General features: G+C 34.1%; 3 protein-coding genes and 2 non-coding genes across 5 annotated transcripts in view; 4 read left to right on the plus strand and 1 right to left on the minus strand.

Annotated features, from left to right (window-relative positions):
* LOC135662281 (DNA-directed RNA polymerase subunit beta) overlaps positions 1 to 432 on the plus strand; it is a 7,571-nt gene extending 7,139 nt beyond the window's left edge. Inside the window, exon 1 of the mRNA XM_065176632.1 lies at positions 1 to 432. This exon is cut by the window's left edge and continues 7,139 nt beyond it. The gene's annotated coding sequence lies outside the window, so the exon portion shown is untranslated.
* Positions 433 to 669: 237 nt separating this feature from the next.
* On the plus strand, positions 670 to 11,586 carry LOC135662286 (DNA-directed RNA polymerase subunit beta'-like). Its single transcript, XM_065176638.1, has one exon. It carries the CDS (start codon positions 797 to 799, stop codon positions 2,114 to 2,116), a length of 1,320 nt encoding a protein of 439 aa, XP_065032710.1. The 5' UTR covers positions 670 to 796; the 3' UTR covers positions 2,117 to 11,586.
* On the plus strand, positions 9,108 to 14,662 carry LOC135662285 (ATP synthase subunit alpha, chloroplastic). Its single transcript, XM_065176637.1, has one exon. It carries the CDS (start codon positions 11,946 to 11,948, stop codon positions 13,467 to 13,469), a length of 1,524 nt encoding a protein of 507 aa, XP_065032709.1. The 5' UTR covers positions 9,108 to 11,945; the 3' UTR covers positions 13,470 to 14,662.
* TRNAR-UCU (transfer RNA arginine (anticodon UCU)) lies at positions 13,622 to 13,693 on the minus strand. Its single transcript has one exon. It is a non-coding gene; the product is annotated as a tRNA-Arg (tRNA).
* Positions 14,663 to 15,821: 1,159 nt separating the features above from the next.
* Positions 15,822 to 15,909, plus strand: TRNAS-GCU (transfer RNA serine (anticodon GCU)). Its single transcript has one exon. It is a non-coding gene; the product is annotated as a tRNA-Ser (tRNA).
* The last annotated feature ends 1,055 nt before the right edge of the window (positions 15,910 to 16,964 follow it).

The raw sequence follows: 16,964 nt of genomic DNA on the forward strand, positions 1-16,964 counted from the left end.
TTTTTTGTGGAATCAGCTATTCCATTTCTTTATAGAGAGATTCCGTTTAAGCAAGCAAATATAGTATGGTTACAGAAGTCTATCTATCGCATATATGCTTCAAGGGGCATCATGGGATAACCATCGAGGTGAGTAGGGACCTAAAGGATCGAATAGAACGATATATAGACAAGTAAATCCCTTACGAGTCCCAAAGTATTCTTTTAAGGGGATTCATCATTTGACGGGAAGTAGACTACTCAAAAATCCTACATTTTTATTTTGTCATAAGTAATTCGGAAAATGAAAGTAAAAAAAGAAGAATGAATCGTTGGTCCTTAGTGGGAACTTGAGTAAGGAGTAGTTCTTTGTTTGTAGGGTTTTTCGAACAAACTTTTTAAATAAGAAAGAATCCCCTTTTTGAGGTAACTACTTGAGCCGGATGAAAGGAAACCTTCACGTCCGATTTTAAAAGGGGGAATCCAATCCTACAGGAACCTATCTCGATTTTTCTTTTGCTAGGCCCATAGCGAAAAAACCTACTTTCTTACGATTACGAGGTTTATTCGAATATGAAATCCAATCTCGGAAATACAGCATACCACTTTTTTTTACTACCCAAGGCTTCGAGACATTTCGAAATCGAGAAATCTCTACAGGAGCAGGTGCTATCAGAGAACAATTAGCCGATTCAGATTTGCGAATTATTACGGGTAATTCATTAGTAGAATGGAAGGAATTAGGGGAGGAGGGGTCCACTGGAAATGAATGGGAAGATAGAAAAATTAGAAGAAGAAAGGATTTTTTGGTTAGACGCATGGAATTAGCTAAACATTTTATTCGAACAAATGTAGAACCAGAATGGATGGTTTTGTGCTTATTACCAGTTCTTCCTCCCGAGTTGAGACCAATCATTCAGATAGATGGGGGTAAACTAATGAGTTCGGATATTAATGAACTCTATAGACGAGTTATCTATCGGAATAATACTCTTACCGATCTATTAGCAACAAGTAGATCTACGCCAGGGGAATTAGTAATGTGTCAGGAGAAATTGGTACAAGAGGCCGTGGATACACTTCTTGATAATGGGATCCGTGGACAACCAATGAGGGATGGTCATAATAAAGTTTACAAGTCATTTTCAGATGTAATTGAAGGCAAAGAGGGAAGATTTCGTGAGACTCTGCTTGGTAAACGTGTCGATTATTCGGGACGTTCCGTCATTGTCGTGGGTCCTTCGCTTTCATTACATCAGTGTGGATTACCTCGAGAAATAGCAATAGAGCTTTTCCAAACATTTGTAATTCGTGGTCTAATCAGACAACATGTTGCTTCTAACATAGGAATTGCTAAAAGTAAAATTCGGGAAAAAGAACCCATTGTATGGGAAATACTTCAAGAAGTTATGCGGGGGCATCCTGTATTATTGAATAGAGCACCCACCCTGCACAGATTAGGCATACAGGCGTTCCAACCCTTTTTAGTGGAGGGACGCGCTATTTGTTTACATCCATTAGTTTGTAAGGGTTTCAATGCAGACTTTGATGGGGATCAAATGGCTGTTCATGTACCTTTATCTTTGGAAGCTCAAGCGGAGGCTCGTTTACTTATGTTTTCTCATATGAATCTCTTGTCTCCAGCTATTGGGGATCCTATTTCCGTACCAACTCAAGATATGCTTATCGGACTCTATTTATTAACGATCGGGAATCGTCGAGGTATTTGTGCAAATAGGTATAATCCATATAGATATAGTTGCGGAAACTACCAAAATAAAAAGGTTGACAATAAAAAAAATGACTATAGGTATACGGAAAAGAAAGAACCCTATTTTTCTAGTTCCTATGATGCACTTGGAGCTTATCAACAGAAACGAATTAGTTTAGATAGTCCTTTGTGGCTCCGATGGAGACTAGATCAACGTGTCATTGGCTCAAGAGAAGTTCCCATCGAAGTTCAATATGAATCTTTGGGTACTTATCATGAGATTTATGGGCACTATCTAATAGAAGGAAGTGTAACAAAGGAAATCCGTTGTATATACATTCGAACTACTCTTGGTCATATTTCTTTTTATCGGGAAATAGAAGAAGCCATACAGGGGTTTTGTCGAGCCTACTCATACGCTATCTAAACTAAGAAATCAGATTAGGCGATGTTCGTGCCCATGGGAATTCGGGTCTCCCCAATTTCACTGGTATCATAATTTCTGAATTTCTGCGTGAATCAAGATTGAGATTGAGGAAAGGAAGTTTTCGAATCACTAACTCAGGTCCATTGTCGAATCCTACTTAGCAGAATAAATATAAGAGGTACTGTACTTATGGCAGAACGGGCCGATCTGGTCTTTCACAATAAAGTGATAAATGGAACTGTTATGAAACGACTTATTAGCAGGTTAATAGATCATTTCGGAATGGCATATACATCACATATCTTGGATCAAGTAAAGACTTTGGGTTTCCAACAAGCCACTGCTACATCTATTTCATTAGGAATTGATGATCTTTTAACAATCCCTTCTAAGGGATGGTTAGTCCAAGACGCTGAACAACAAAGTTTTATTTTGGATAAACACCATCATTATGGGAATGTACACGCGGTAGAAAAATTACGTCAATCCATTGAGATATGGTATGCTACAAGTGAATATTTGAGACAAGAAATGAATCCTAATTTTCGGATGACTGATCCTTCTAATCCAGTATATCTAATGTCCTTTTCGGGAGCTAGGGGAAATGCATCTCAGATACACCAATTAGTAGGTATGAGAGGATTAATGTCGGATCCCCAAGGACAAATGATTGATTTACCCATTCAAAGCAATTTACGTGAAGGACTTTCTTTGACAGAATATATAATTTCCTGTTATGGAGCCCGCAAAGGAGTTGTAGATACTGCTGTACGAACATCAGATGCTGGATACCTCACACGTAGACTTGTTGAAGTAGTTCAACATATTATTGTACGTAGAACAGATTGTGGCACTATCCGAGGTATTTCCGTGAGTCCTCGAAATGGGATGACGGAAAAAATTTTTGTCCAAACACTAATTGGTCGTGTATTAGCGGACGATATATATATCGGTCTACGATGCCTTGCCACTCGAAATCAAGATATTGGGATTGGACTTGTCAATCGATTCATAACCTTTCGAGCACAACCAATATATATTCGAACCCCCTTTACTTGCAGGAGTACATCTTGGATCTGCCAATTATGTTATGGTCGGAGTCCTACTCATGGCGACCTGGTCGAATTGGGAGAAGCTGTAGGTATTATTGCGGGTCAATCAATTGGGGAACCAGGAACTCAACTAACATTAAGAACTTTTCATACCGGTGGAGTATTCACAGGCGGTACTGCCGAGCATGTACGAGCTCCTTCTAATGGAAAAATAAAATTCAATGAGGATTTGGTTCATCCCACACGTACCCGTCATGGGCATCCTGCTTTTCTATGTTCTATAGACTTGTATGTAACTATTGAGAGTCGGGATATTCTACATAATGTAAATATTCCACCAAAAAGTTTTATTTTAGTTCAAAATAATCAATATGTAGAATCAGAACAAGTGATTGCTGAGATTCGTGCTGGAACGTCCACTTTTCATTTTAAAGAGAAGGTACGAAAACATATTTATTCTGAATCAGAGGGAGAAATGCACTGGAGTACCGATGTCCACCATGCACCTGAATATACATATGGTAATGTTCATCTATTATCAAAAACGAGTCATTTATGGATATTAGCGGGAGGTCCGTGCAGATCCAGTATAGTGTCTTTTTCGCTCCACAAGGATCAAGATCAAATGAATGTTTATTCTTTTTCTGTCGAAGAAAGATATATCTCTGACCTATCAATGACTAATGGTCGAATAAGACATAAATTGTTGGATACTTCTGGTAAAAAAGATAAGAAAATTATTGACTATTCAATAAGACCTGATCAAACGATGTCTAATGGTCATTTGAATTTCATATATCCTTCTATTATCCAAGGGAATTCTTATTTCTTGGCGAAAAAGCGAAGAAATAGATTCATCATCCCATTACAATACAATCAAGAACGAGAGAAAGAACTAATACCCTGTTTTGGTATTTCGATCGAAATACCAAAACAGGGTATTTTACGTAGAAATAGTATTCTTGCTTATTTTGATGATCCACGATACAGAAGAAGCAATTCAGGAATTACTAAATATGGAACCGTAGAGGTCAATTCAATCATAAAAAAAGAGGATTTGATTGAGTATCGAGGACCAAAAGAATTTAGTCCGAAATACCAAACGAAAGTAGATCGGTTTTTTTTCATTCTCGAAGAAGTGCATATCTTACCCGGATCTTCGTTGATAATGGTCCGGAACAATAGTATCATTGGAGTAGATACACAACTCGCTTTAAATACAAGAAGTCGAGTAGGCGGATTAGTCCGAGTGGAGAGAAAAAAAAAAAATATTGAACTAAAAATATTTTCCGGAGATATTTATTTTCCTGGAGAGGCAGATAAGATATCCAGGCACAGCGGCATTTTGATACCACCGGAAACAGAAAAAAAAATTTCTAAGGAATCAAAAAAATGGAAAAATTGGATCTATGTCCAACGGATCACACCTACCAAGAAAAAGTATTTTGTTTTGGTTCGACCCGTAGTCACATATGAAATAGCTGATGGCATAAATTTAGCAACACTTTTTCCTCAAGATCTCCTGCGGGAAAAGGATAATGTCCAACTTAGAGTTGTCAATTATATCCTTCATGGAAATGGCAAGTCAATTCGAGGAATTTCTCACACAAGTATTCAATTAGTTCGGACTTGCTTAGTATTGAATTGGGATCAAGAGCAAAAAGGTTCTCCGGAAGAGGTTCACGCTTCCTTTGTTGAGGTAAGAACAAATGATCTGATTCGAGATTTCATAAGAATTGAGTTAGTCAAGTCCACTATTTCGTATACCGGAAAAAGATATGATAGGGCAAGTTCCGGATTGATTTCCGATAATGGATTAGATCGCACAAATATCAATCCTTTTTTTTACAAGGCCAGGATTCAATCACTTACCCAACATCAAGGTACTATTGGTACATTGTTAAATCGAAATAAGGAATGCCAATCTTTGATAATTTTGTCATCATCCAATTGTTTTCGAATTGGCCCATTCAATGGTTCAAAATATAACAATATGACAAAAGAATCGGATCCCATAATCCCAATTAAGGATTTGCTGGGTCCCTTAGGCACTATTGTACCTAAAATAGCAAATTTCTATTCATCTTACCATTTAATAACTTATAATCAGATCTTGTTAAAGAAATATTTGCTACTTGACAATTTTCAACAGACTTTCCAAGTACTTCAAGTACTTAAATACTGTTTAATAGATGAAAATAGGAGGATTTATAACCCCGATCCATGCAGTAACATCATTTTGAATCCATTCCATTTGAATTGGCACTTTCTCCATCACGATTATTGGGAAGAGACATCTAAAAAAATTCGTCTTGGACAATTTTTTTGTGAAAATGTATGTCTATTCAAATACGAACCACACGTAGAAAAATCTGGTCAGATCATAATTGTTCATGTTGACTCCTTAGTTATAAGATCGGCTAAGCCCTATTTGGCCACTCCAGGAGCTACTGTTCATGGCCATTATGGAGAAATCTTTTACGAAGGAGATACATTAGTTACATTTATATATGAAAAATCGAGATCTGGTGACATAACGCAAGGTCTTCCAAAAGTGGAACAAATCTTAGAAGTACGTTCTATTGATTCAATATCGATGAACCTCGAAAGGAGAGTTGAAGGTTGGAACGAAGGTATACCAAAAATTCTTGGAATCCCCTGGGGATTCTTGATTCAAGCGGAGCTAACCATAGTTCAAAGTCGTATCTCTTTGGTTAATAAAATCCAAAAGGTTTATCGATCCCAGGGGGTACAGATCCATAATAGACATATAGAGATTATTGTACGTCAAGTAACATCAAAAGTGTTGGTTTCAGAAGATGGAATGTCTAATGTTTTTTCACCTGGGGAATTAATCGGATTGTTGCGAGCGGAACGAGCGGGGCGCGCTTTGGACGAAGCGATCTCTTATCGGGCAATCCTATTGGGAATAACGAGGGCATCTTTGAATACTCAAAGTTTCATATCCGAAGCAAGTTTTCAAGAAACCGCTCGAGTTTTAGCAAAAGCTGCTCTACGAGGTCGTATTGATTGGTTGAAAGGCCTGAAAGAGAACGTTGTTCTGGGTGGGATTATACCCGTTGGTACCGGATTCAAAAAATTAGTGCACCGTTCAAGGCAAGACAAGAACATTTATTTGGAAATCAAAAGAAAGAATCTATTCGATTTGGAAATGAGAGATATTTTGTTACACCATAGAGAATTATTTTGTTCTTACGTCCCATTTCCATGAGACATCAGAACAATCGTTTACGCGATTTCATGATTCCTAAGAGCAGATTCTTTTACTTTAACTATCTTTTCACTTTTAACTATCTGTCTTTTAACTTAACTATCTGGTCCGAGTATTGATTTGGTAAAAAAAAAATAAGTAATTAAAAGACATTAATGGTTTGTACCGTGTATCAACGGTTAATTCCCGGTAGAAGGTTCCATCGGAACAATTATTTATTTCAAAGTACCTCGTCTCTTTGTTAAAAAAATAAAAAAGAAAAAACAAAAAGGAAGTGTGGGGAAAAATGACAAGAAGATATTGGAACATCAATTTGGAAGAGATGATGGAGGCCGGAGTTCATTTTGGTCATGGTACTAAGAAATGGAATCCTAGAATGGCCCCTTACATCTCTGCAAAGCGTAAAGGTATTCATATTACAAATCTCACTAGAACGGCTCGTTTTTTATCAGAAGCCTGTGATTTAGTTTTTGATGCAGCAAGTAGGGGAAAAAACTTCTTAATTGTTGGTACCAAAAATAAAGCAGCGGATTCAGTAGCATCAGCTGCAATAAGGGCCCGGTGTCATTATGTTAATAAAAAATGGCTCGGTGGTATGTTAACGAATTGGTCTACTACGGAAACGAGACTTCAAAAGTTCAGGGATTTAAGAGCAGAACAAAAGATGGGGAAACTCAACCGTCTTCCCAAAAGAGATGCCGCAATGTTGAAGAGAAAATTATCTGCCTTGCAAACATATCTCGGCGGTATCAAATATATGACGGGATTGCCTGATATTGTGATCATCGTTGATCAGCAAGAAGAATATATGGCTCTTCGAGAATGTGTAATTTTAGGGATTCCGACGATTTGTTTAATCGATACAAATTGTGACCCCGATCTCGCAGATATTTCGATCCCAGCCAATGATGACGCTATAGCTTCAATCCGATTGGTTCTTAACAAATTAGTATCCGCAATTTGTGAGGGCCGTTGTAGCTATATAAGAAATCGTTGATTATGATTAAGAATAATTAGTTAATTATTTGGGGATTTTATAGATTTATTGGATCGGTTACTATTCTTGAATTAAAAAAAAGAAAAAACAAAATGGAAATGTGGGCATATTGATAATATGTTATGATGTTATGTGATTTCTTGGTATCCTATGTAATTTCTTGATATCCTAAATATACGATTGATGAATACAATTAGTGATTCAAGTTGGTGAGTTGAGAAAGAGATGGTTGAATCAAAATAATTTATTTTTTGAAGTTCAATTTTTGTTAGAGGACCATATGAATGTTATACCATGTTCCATTAAAACACTCAAGGGGTTATACGATATATCGGGTGTAGAAGTAGGCCAACATTTCTATTGGCAAATAGGAGGTTTACAAGTCCATGCCCAAGTACTTATCACTTCTTGGGTAGTAATTGCTATCTTATTAGGTTCGGTGATCCTAGCTGTTCGGAATCCACAAACCATTCCGACCGGCGGTCAGAATTTCTTCGAATATGTCCTTGAATTTATTCGAGACTTGAGCAAAACCCAGATTGGAGAAGAATATGGTCCTTGGGTTCCCTTTATTGGAACTATGTTCCTATTTATTTTTGTTTCTAACTGGTCAGGTGCTCTTTTACCTTGGAAAATTATACAGTTACCTCATGGGGAGTTAGCTGCGCCCACGAATGATATAAATACTACTGTTGCTTTAGCTTTACTCACGTCAGTCGCATATTTTTATGCGGGTCTTAGCAAAAAAGGATTGGGTTATTTTGGGAAATACATTCAACCAACTCCAATACTTTTACCAATTAACATCCTAGAAGATTTCACAAAACCCTTATCTCTTAGTTTTCGACTTTTCGGGAATATATTGGCTGATGAATTAGTAGTTGTCGTTCTTGTTTCTTTAGTCCCTTCAGTAGTTCCTATACCTGTCATGTTTCTTGGATTATTTACAAGTGGTATTCAAGCTCTTATTTTTGCAACGTTAGCTGCGGCTTATATAGGTGAATCCATGGAGGGTCATCATTGACTAGCTTTCAAAATAGTCTTTTTATTATTATTTTTTATTATTATTATTAAGTAAGTTTATCCCAATTCATGCGTGGTTCAAGATAATCCAATTGGTTGGGGAACATAATAACGTATTACTATATGACTTAGAGTTTTAGGAGAAAAGATGGACGGTATTACAGAATTGTAAAAAAAAAAGAGAAGGGTTGGGGAGGTTATACTAGATGTATGTAATGTCTATAAGCTCGGACCCCGTCTATGTTTCTAGGAATGATTCTAGAATCCGATTTAATCTAAAAAAAATGCGGGTGGTTTACGTTATGGAAGAAACAAATATATATGTCATATTAGAATGACATTAGATATTCATTAGTTATATAAGGCTATCCCTATCATCCTATATAACATCACTATATTACATAATTACATGCTATTACTTAATTACATGCTATTACTTAATTACATACTATTACTATTTTTATAATCATAACTTCTACTCTGTAATCATAATATAATCCTATACATAATATAAAATATAATCCTATACATAATATAATCCTATAATGATAATATAATATAATAATAATATTAATATAATAATAATATAATAAATATAATAATAAATAATAATAAATAAATAAATAAATATAAGTAAATAAATATAAGTAATAAAATAAGTATTAGTTAACATTAATAATTAGTTTAATAGTTAATATTAATATAAGTATTAATATTCATATGTAAAATATCTAAGTATCAATTAAGTATTAGTTAATATAATCATTTATAATTATATTATCGATAATTATTAGTATTAATTATTACTATATATTGATATTGGTACTACTACATACTTTTATATTACTACATATTGATATATTGATATTGATTTGTATTGGTATTAATTTGATTGATATTGATTGCAGCTCACACTGCATTTAGTCACACTCCATTTAGACGGATTTCAATATCAGTCCTTCTATTTTGTCTGTGATTGTGGATTGAATGAACAAAGAGATGAACTCAAGAATGGTGTAGTAAAGAACGAAGAATTAAATGAAAGAGTGGTTCGAAACAAAGAAATACAATAGTTAGAACTGTATGCATATGGATTTACAAAAACTCCATTATGGGTAAAAACGAGATAGTTGTGACGATTCAGTTCAGTAATTTAGTAATATTATCATTTCAATTCGGAGTTTTTAGTTACTTCGGACCGCTGGATCTTAATGATAAAATGAGTAATAATTCATTGGTTGATTGTATCATTAACCATTTCTTTTTTTTTGTGCGAGGAACTTACCATGAATCCACTGATTTCTGCCGCTTCCGTTATTGCTGCTGGATTGGCCGTGGGGCTTGCTTCTATTGGACCTGGAGTTGGTCAAGGTACTGCTGCAGGCCAAGCTGTAGAAGGTATTGCGAGACAACCAGAAGCAGAGGGTAAAATACGAGGTACTTTATTGCTTAGTCTAGCTTTTATGGAAGCTTTAACAATTTACGGACTGGTCGTGGCGTTAGCGCTTTTATTTGCGAATCCTTTTGTTTAATCCTAGAAATAAATAGAAAAAAGTACCTTACATACTTTTTTCTTATTTTATTAACTTTAACTTGGAATTGCCCTTTGCTTCTTCGAATTATATTTACACTTTACTTATAAATTACTTATTTGTTGAGACAATACGCCAGGAAGGGCTGATTTGAGGATGAGGAATTACCAGATTCGCTTGCTTTCTTCCTTTCTGTCCTTAGCTTAGTACAATAGAAAACTTTTTTACTTTCATTGTTCGAAGCGTTTCAACAAACGAAATAGTTATCAATTGATATGAGATCTAAGACCTAAGTAAAGTATCTTATTGGAAACTTCTTGAAAACTTAAAAAATAATAAATTTCAAACAAATGATTTAATCTATTGCCATTAAATAAAGTGGAAATGAAATTAATAAAAAGAAATCGATCAAAAAAAGGCGAGTGAAGTGATACAAAAAGAACTCTGTTCTTTGTTAGTCCTATCCATAAGAGAGGGGAGCATATGAAAAATGTAATCGATTCTTTCGTTTCCTTGGGTCACTGGCCATCCGCCGGGAGTTTCGGGTTTAATACCGATATTTTAGCAACAAATCCAATAAATCTAAGTGTAGTGCTTGGTGTATTGATTTATTTTGGAAAGGGAGTGTGTGCGAGTTGTGTATTTCAAGAATAGGTTGGATCCATCCAGCTGCACTTTATTTATGGTATTTATAGGAGAAATAGGAAAAAGGTGCACGATCTCGACGAATTACTTCTGAATAAATTAAGAAATCATATGTAAGAACCATAGCATTTCGTGACTTATTGGTAAATCCACTTTGATTCTCTATCAACCAATAATGTGAGACCATTAACATGGTTAAAGCTAAATTGTTTAAAGTCCAGGTAAAACATGGTACTCTTTCTACCACTTCTACCACTACGTTAGTAACGAAATGGTTAAAAAAAAAATAGTTGGTAATTTATTTGATTTGATATAGAACACTCATATCGATAAAAGAATTTGAACCATTTACTAGAAAAATGAGCACTTTGCTTTTTTTATCTAATGCCGAAATGACGACCTATGTATAAAAAAAGAGGAATTTTTGGACTTGAAGAAACAAATAAAAAATATAATAATTATTATTTTCATTTTTTTAAAATGAAAAATGAAATAGAATTCTAAAAATGAAAATGATAAATAAAATACAAAACAAATATAAATAAAATACAAATAAAGAAACAACTTTGCTGACAATTCTAGATTTTTGTCTGGTCTAGTCGGAAGAGTCCTCCTGATATTCTGGTCTTGTATCAGTTTTGACATCTTTGAATACAAACAGAAAAGAGAGGGTAGGCTCATTACATTAAAAAAGATATGGGAATACCCACACCATAAATAAAACATTAAAAAAGATATGGGAATACCCACACCATAAATAAAATAAATAATTGAGCGTGAGAGCCAAATGAATCGAAAGATTCATGTTTGGTTCGGGAAGAGATCATGGAAGTTTTGAAATTAATGATAAGATAATCTACTTTCATTAAATGATTTATTAGATAATCGAAAACAGAGGATTTTGAATACTATTCGAAATTCGGAAGAATTACGTAAAGGGGCCATTGAGCAGCTCGAAAGAGCCCGGGCTCGCTTACGTAAAGTGGAAATGGAAGCAGATGAGTATCGAATGAATGGATACTCTGAAATAGAACGAGAAAAACAAAATTTGATTAATGCCACTAGTAATAGTTTGGAACAATTAGAAAATTACAAAAATGAAACCCTTCAGTTTGAACAACAAAGAGCGATTAATCAGGTCCGACAACGAGTTTTCCAACAAGCCTTACAAGGAGCTCTAGGAACTCTGAATAGTTGCTTGAATAGCGAGTTACATTTCCGTACGATCCGTGCTAATATTGGCATTCTCGGGGCCATGCAAGAAATAACTGATTAGCCCTTCTTTTTTTAGTTATAGTTTAGGCATTATTTTTATCTTTTCCTTCCTAAAAAGAATAAAGAAACACTAATGGTAACCCTTCGAGCCGACGAAATTAGTAATATTATTCGTGAGCGTATTGAACAATATAGTAGAGAAATAAAGATTGTGAATACCGGTACCGTACTTCAAGTAGGCGACGGAATTGCTCGTGTTCATGGTCTTGATGAAGTAATGGCAGGTGAATTAGTAGAGTTTCAAGAGGGTACAATAGGCATTGCTCTGAATTTGGAATCAAATAATGTTGGCGTTGTATTAATGGGTGATGGTTTGATGATACAAGAGGGAAGTTCCGTAAAAGCAACAGGACGAATTGCTCAGATACCTGTGAGTGAGGGTTATTTGGGTCGTGTTATAAATGCTCTGGCTAAACCTATTGATGGGAGAGGTGAAATTTCAGCTTCTGAATCTCGGTTAATTGAATCTCCTGCCCCAGGTATTATTTCTAGACGTTCTGTATATGAGCCTCTTCAAACGGGGCTTATTGCCATTGATTCGATGATCCCTATAGGACGCGGTCAGCGAGAATTAATTATTGGGGACAGACAGACCGGCAAAACAGCCGTAGCCACAGATACGATTCTCAATCAAAAAGGTCAAAATGTAATATGTGTTTATGTAGCTATTGGTCAAAAAGCATCTTCTGTGGCTCAGGTAGTGACTACTTTCCGGGAAAAGGGGGCGATGGAATATACTATTGTGGTAGCCGAAACGGCGGATTCACCTGCTACATTACAATACCTCGCTCCTTATACGGGAGCGGCTCTGGCTGAGTTTTTTATGTATCGTGGACAACATACTTTAATAATTTATGATGATCTCTCCAAACAGGCACAAGCTTATCGCCAAATGTCTCTTCTATTAAGAAGACCTCCCGGTCGTGAAGCTTATCCAGGAGATGTTTTTTATTTGCATTCACGACTTTTGGAAAGAGCCGCTAAATCAAATTCTAGTTTAGGTGAAGGAAGTATGACCGCTTTACCGATAGTTGAGACTCAATCTGGAGACGTTTCAGCTTATATTCCTACTAATGTAATTTCCATTACAGATGGACAAATATTCTTATCTGCCGATCTATTCAATGCTGGAATCCGACCTGCTATTAATGTGGGTATTTCCGTTTCCAGAGTAGGATCCGCAGCTCAAATTAAAGCCATGAAACAAGTAGCCGGCAAATCAAAATTGGAACTAGCGCAATTCACAGAGTTAGAAGCCTTTGCACAATTCGCTTCTGATCTCGATAAAGCTACTCAGAATCAATTGGCAAGAGGTCAACGATTACGCGAGTTGCTTAAACAATCCCAATCAGACCCTCTCGCAGTGGAAGAACAGATAGCTACTATTTATACCGGAGCGAATGGATATCTTGATCCGCTAGAAATTGGACAGGTAAAGAAATTTCTCAGTCAGTTACGTAGCTACTTAAAAAACAATAAACCTAAATTTCAAGAAATTATATCTTCTACCAAGACATTCACCGAGGAAGTAGAATTTCTTTTGAAGGAAGCTATTCAAGAACAGATCGAACTGTTTTTACTTCAGGAACAAACATAAATTTCTTACTTTTATTCTATTCTTGGTATATTCTATTCTTAGTACAAGAGTAATCATTGAGAAATAGTTCTGATTCGAATGATTCAAAAAGGGTTTCTTAGTATAGCCATTTTTAAAAAGTATAGCCATTTTAAAAATAGATGGAAATAAATTGCGTCCAATAGGATTTGAACCTATACCAAAGGTTTAGAAGACCTCTGTCCTATCCATTAGACAATGGACGCTTTTCATTCCTATTTTATTTTTTTGTATTCTTACTTTCTTTTGTTCGGATAAAAAATCAAATTACACGGAAAATATTTTAGGGAATAAAAAAGAATGCATATCTAAATTGATGGTGCATGTATGTATAATACATAATAAGATGTATAATACATAACATAATAAGATGTATAATACATAATAAGAAATATGGAGCGGGTAGCGGGAATCGAACCCGCATCGTTAGCTTGGAAGGCTAGGGGTTATAGTCGACGTTGCTTGATCACTTTTAACGTCTCTAATTCAAAACCGAACGTGAAATTTTGATTTCATTCGGCTCCTTTATGGAAGATTGATGTATTCCTAGAGAAAATTAGATCCATAACATCTATGTCAGCCTTTCTGTCTGAATGTATCCCAAACTACTCGCTTACTAGATGATCCCTCTAGAGGAGAGGGATTATACCAAATCCGTCTAGTCTAGTTACTTCGTTCCCTATTTCCACTCGCAGGATCCCGAGGAAAAGAATTTGGTTTCCACCGAGCTGAAACAATATGCTGATGGTTCTAGTAAACCAAAACCACCCTTTTCTAGCTTGTTTGGCTTCAATTTCCCTTTTACAACACCAAAATTTAAGATCTAGTTACGATTGGAAATAAACTTTTGTATCTTCATCCATAGATCCTTTATTCATACTCATTCGATTGGAAGAATTGATCCAATTCAAAAAAAATTATGTTTCACGACTCCATATACATAATCCAATTTTCTTATTCAATTTCGAAAATAGAATTTCTAATTGGACTTTGGATACAAATCGTGAGAATGTATGTTCTTCCTCAAATATGCTATTGAGAGGTAAAGGATTAAACCCTTTTAAGAAATAAAGTTTTTGATCGGAGTATGCAAAAAACCGAGAGACCCCTTAACTTTTTAAGTTGTTAATAGAACGAATCACACTTTTACCACTAAACTATACCCGCTACATATACATTATTGTATATGAATGGACTATTTGTCGAACAAGGGAGTGAGACGCAATCAAGATAGCATTAAAATTATAACGTTGACACATATTTAGTCCCGCCAGCCAGGGACTTAAAAGGCGAAGAGCACAAAGCTTTTCTAAATAACATATATAAATTTAAAAAACAGTATAAAGTTATACTTATACTTTTCCTTTGCTGGATTGCTGGCATTCTCAGTCTGTCTGAAGGGGTCATTGAAGCTGGACAAAAAAAGAGGTACTGGCCCGGCCAGTACTTAACTAGGACCAGGCCGGGAGAATAAACCTTTCGTACAAAATTAAAGAAGTAAGGTTTTCTTTCTATTGGAGATACCTGTTTCGAATCTTATCTAAATGGAATTCTTGATCAAATTCGTTCTTGACTTACTCTTAACTTACTTAAATGAAACTTAAATTAAATTACGTAAATGTAAATTAACTTAAATATAAATATAATTATATAATTACTTATATAATTACATTACTTAAATTATTAAAATTAACTTAACTTAATATAAATATAATTATATAATTATAATTATATAATTACTTAATTATATAATTACTTATAATATAATATTATTATAATATAATATTATTAATTACTTAATTATATAATTACTTATAATATACAATTACTTATAAAATTACTTATAATATAATATTATAATATTTAATATTATAATATTTAAGAAATTTTTTATTACATAAAAAAAACCTTTAATTTGTTTTTTCTTTACTTTAATTGAAAATAAAATTTCAATTCCTTTAACCTTTAAATTTAGATTAGAATTTATTAATAATTTTAATTTTTAATTATTCACTTTTTATTTTTTTTTTATTTCATCTGTAATGAAATCTATTCTATAATTAGAAATTTTAATAGAATGTTTCATATTTCTAATGATAATGTTATAATTATAATGTTTAATATCTTTCTTAAATTATAATGTTTAATATCTTTCTTAATAAAAAATATTATATTAATGTCTTTCTTAAACTTAATAATTAATATCTTAAAAATTAAAAATTTTTTCTTTTTTATTATTTTCTTTTCTTTTTTTATTTAATTTCAATTTAAATTGAAATAGTTAATTTCAATTTCATTTGAAATTTTATTGAAATTTCAATTTTATTTAAATTGGGAGAGATGGCTGAGTGGACTAAAGCGGCGGATTGCTAATCCGTTGTACGAGTTATTCGTACCGAGGGTTCGAATCCCTCTCTCTCCGCCCGCTCTGATTACTTGATACTTTCGATTTCGAAGGAATTTCGATTCCTTTATTTTTTTATAGGTAAAGTGAATATATGGAATAGATAAAATAATAAGAAAAAATTAGAAAAACAAAGAAAACTCAATTTTTTTTTATTCCTCACGTCCAGGATTACGTCCCGGATCATTAGATAAGAATCCGAAGATGAAGAGAGAAACAAAGAATATCACTACTGTGTAAACAAAGAGTTTGAGAGTAAGCATTACACAATCTCCAAGATAAGATCATTTTAGAAAAAGGGAATAGATTACCTATTTTTTCTTTTTACCACATATACTATTTTGTTTGATTTGACATCATACCCCCCAAAATGGAGTTTTTTGATTTGAAAAGAAAAAGAAAGTCACTTTTACGAATTTCTTTGTAATAAGATTTTTATTCCTTCCTCACAAAAATTTTCTTGTCATATCGACAATTAGGTATTGTAGGGGACCTAGACCTAATAAACTCCTTACTCACTGAAAGGTCAGAACGAGTAAATAAACTGATCAAAATTCATCTCCGCGGTTACTCAATATACAAGAATTTCCATTTTTTAATCGAGGGTTTATAATTCTAATGTAAGACTTAGCCGATCTTATCCATTTTTATAATTTTTTTTGTCGAATAAATCATGAATGGATTTGGCAAAGTATTAAGGATTTTATCGAAAACTTACAGCAGCTTGCCAAACAAAGGCTAAGAGAAAAAAGAGAACAGGTATGACAGGCATCACATCTACGATTGGATTGAAAACGGCATAAGCTTCAGGCAATTTGGCAAAGAAAAAACTATTCGAATAAAGGACAGAATTAAGACAGATACAGATTAAGCTAAAGATATTAAACATAACAAACATTTCGTTCTTGTAGATTAGATAATTTTATTTTGATTGAGTTATTTTTATAAGGGAAAAATGAAAAAGGCAAGTCAAAAAATCCTTCTTTTTTTTTGAACTCTCCCAAATCAAAAATCCTTCCTTCCATTCTCAAATGAGAATACAAGGAATTCTACTTTCATACATTATCTTAATT

This window comes from Musa acuminata, unplaced genomic scaffold (assembly GCF_036884655.1).
Source record: "Musa acuminata AAA Group cultivar baxijiao unplaced genomic scaffold, Cavendish_Baxijiao_AAA HiC_scaffold_607, whole genome shotgun sequence".
Taxonomy (NCBI): domain Eukaryota; kingdom Viridiplantae; phylum Streptophyta; class Magnoliopsida; order Zingiberales; family Musaceae; genus Musa; species Musa acuminata.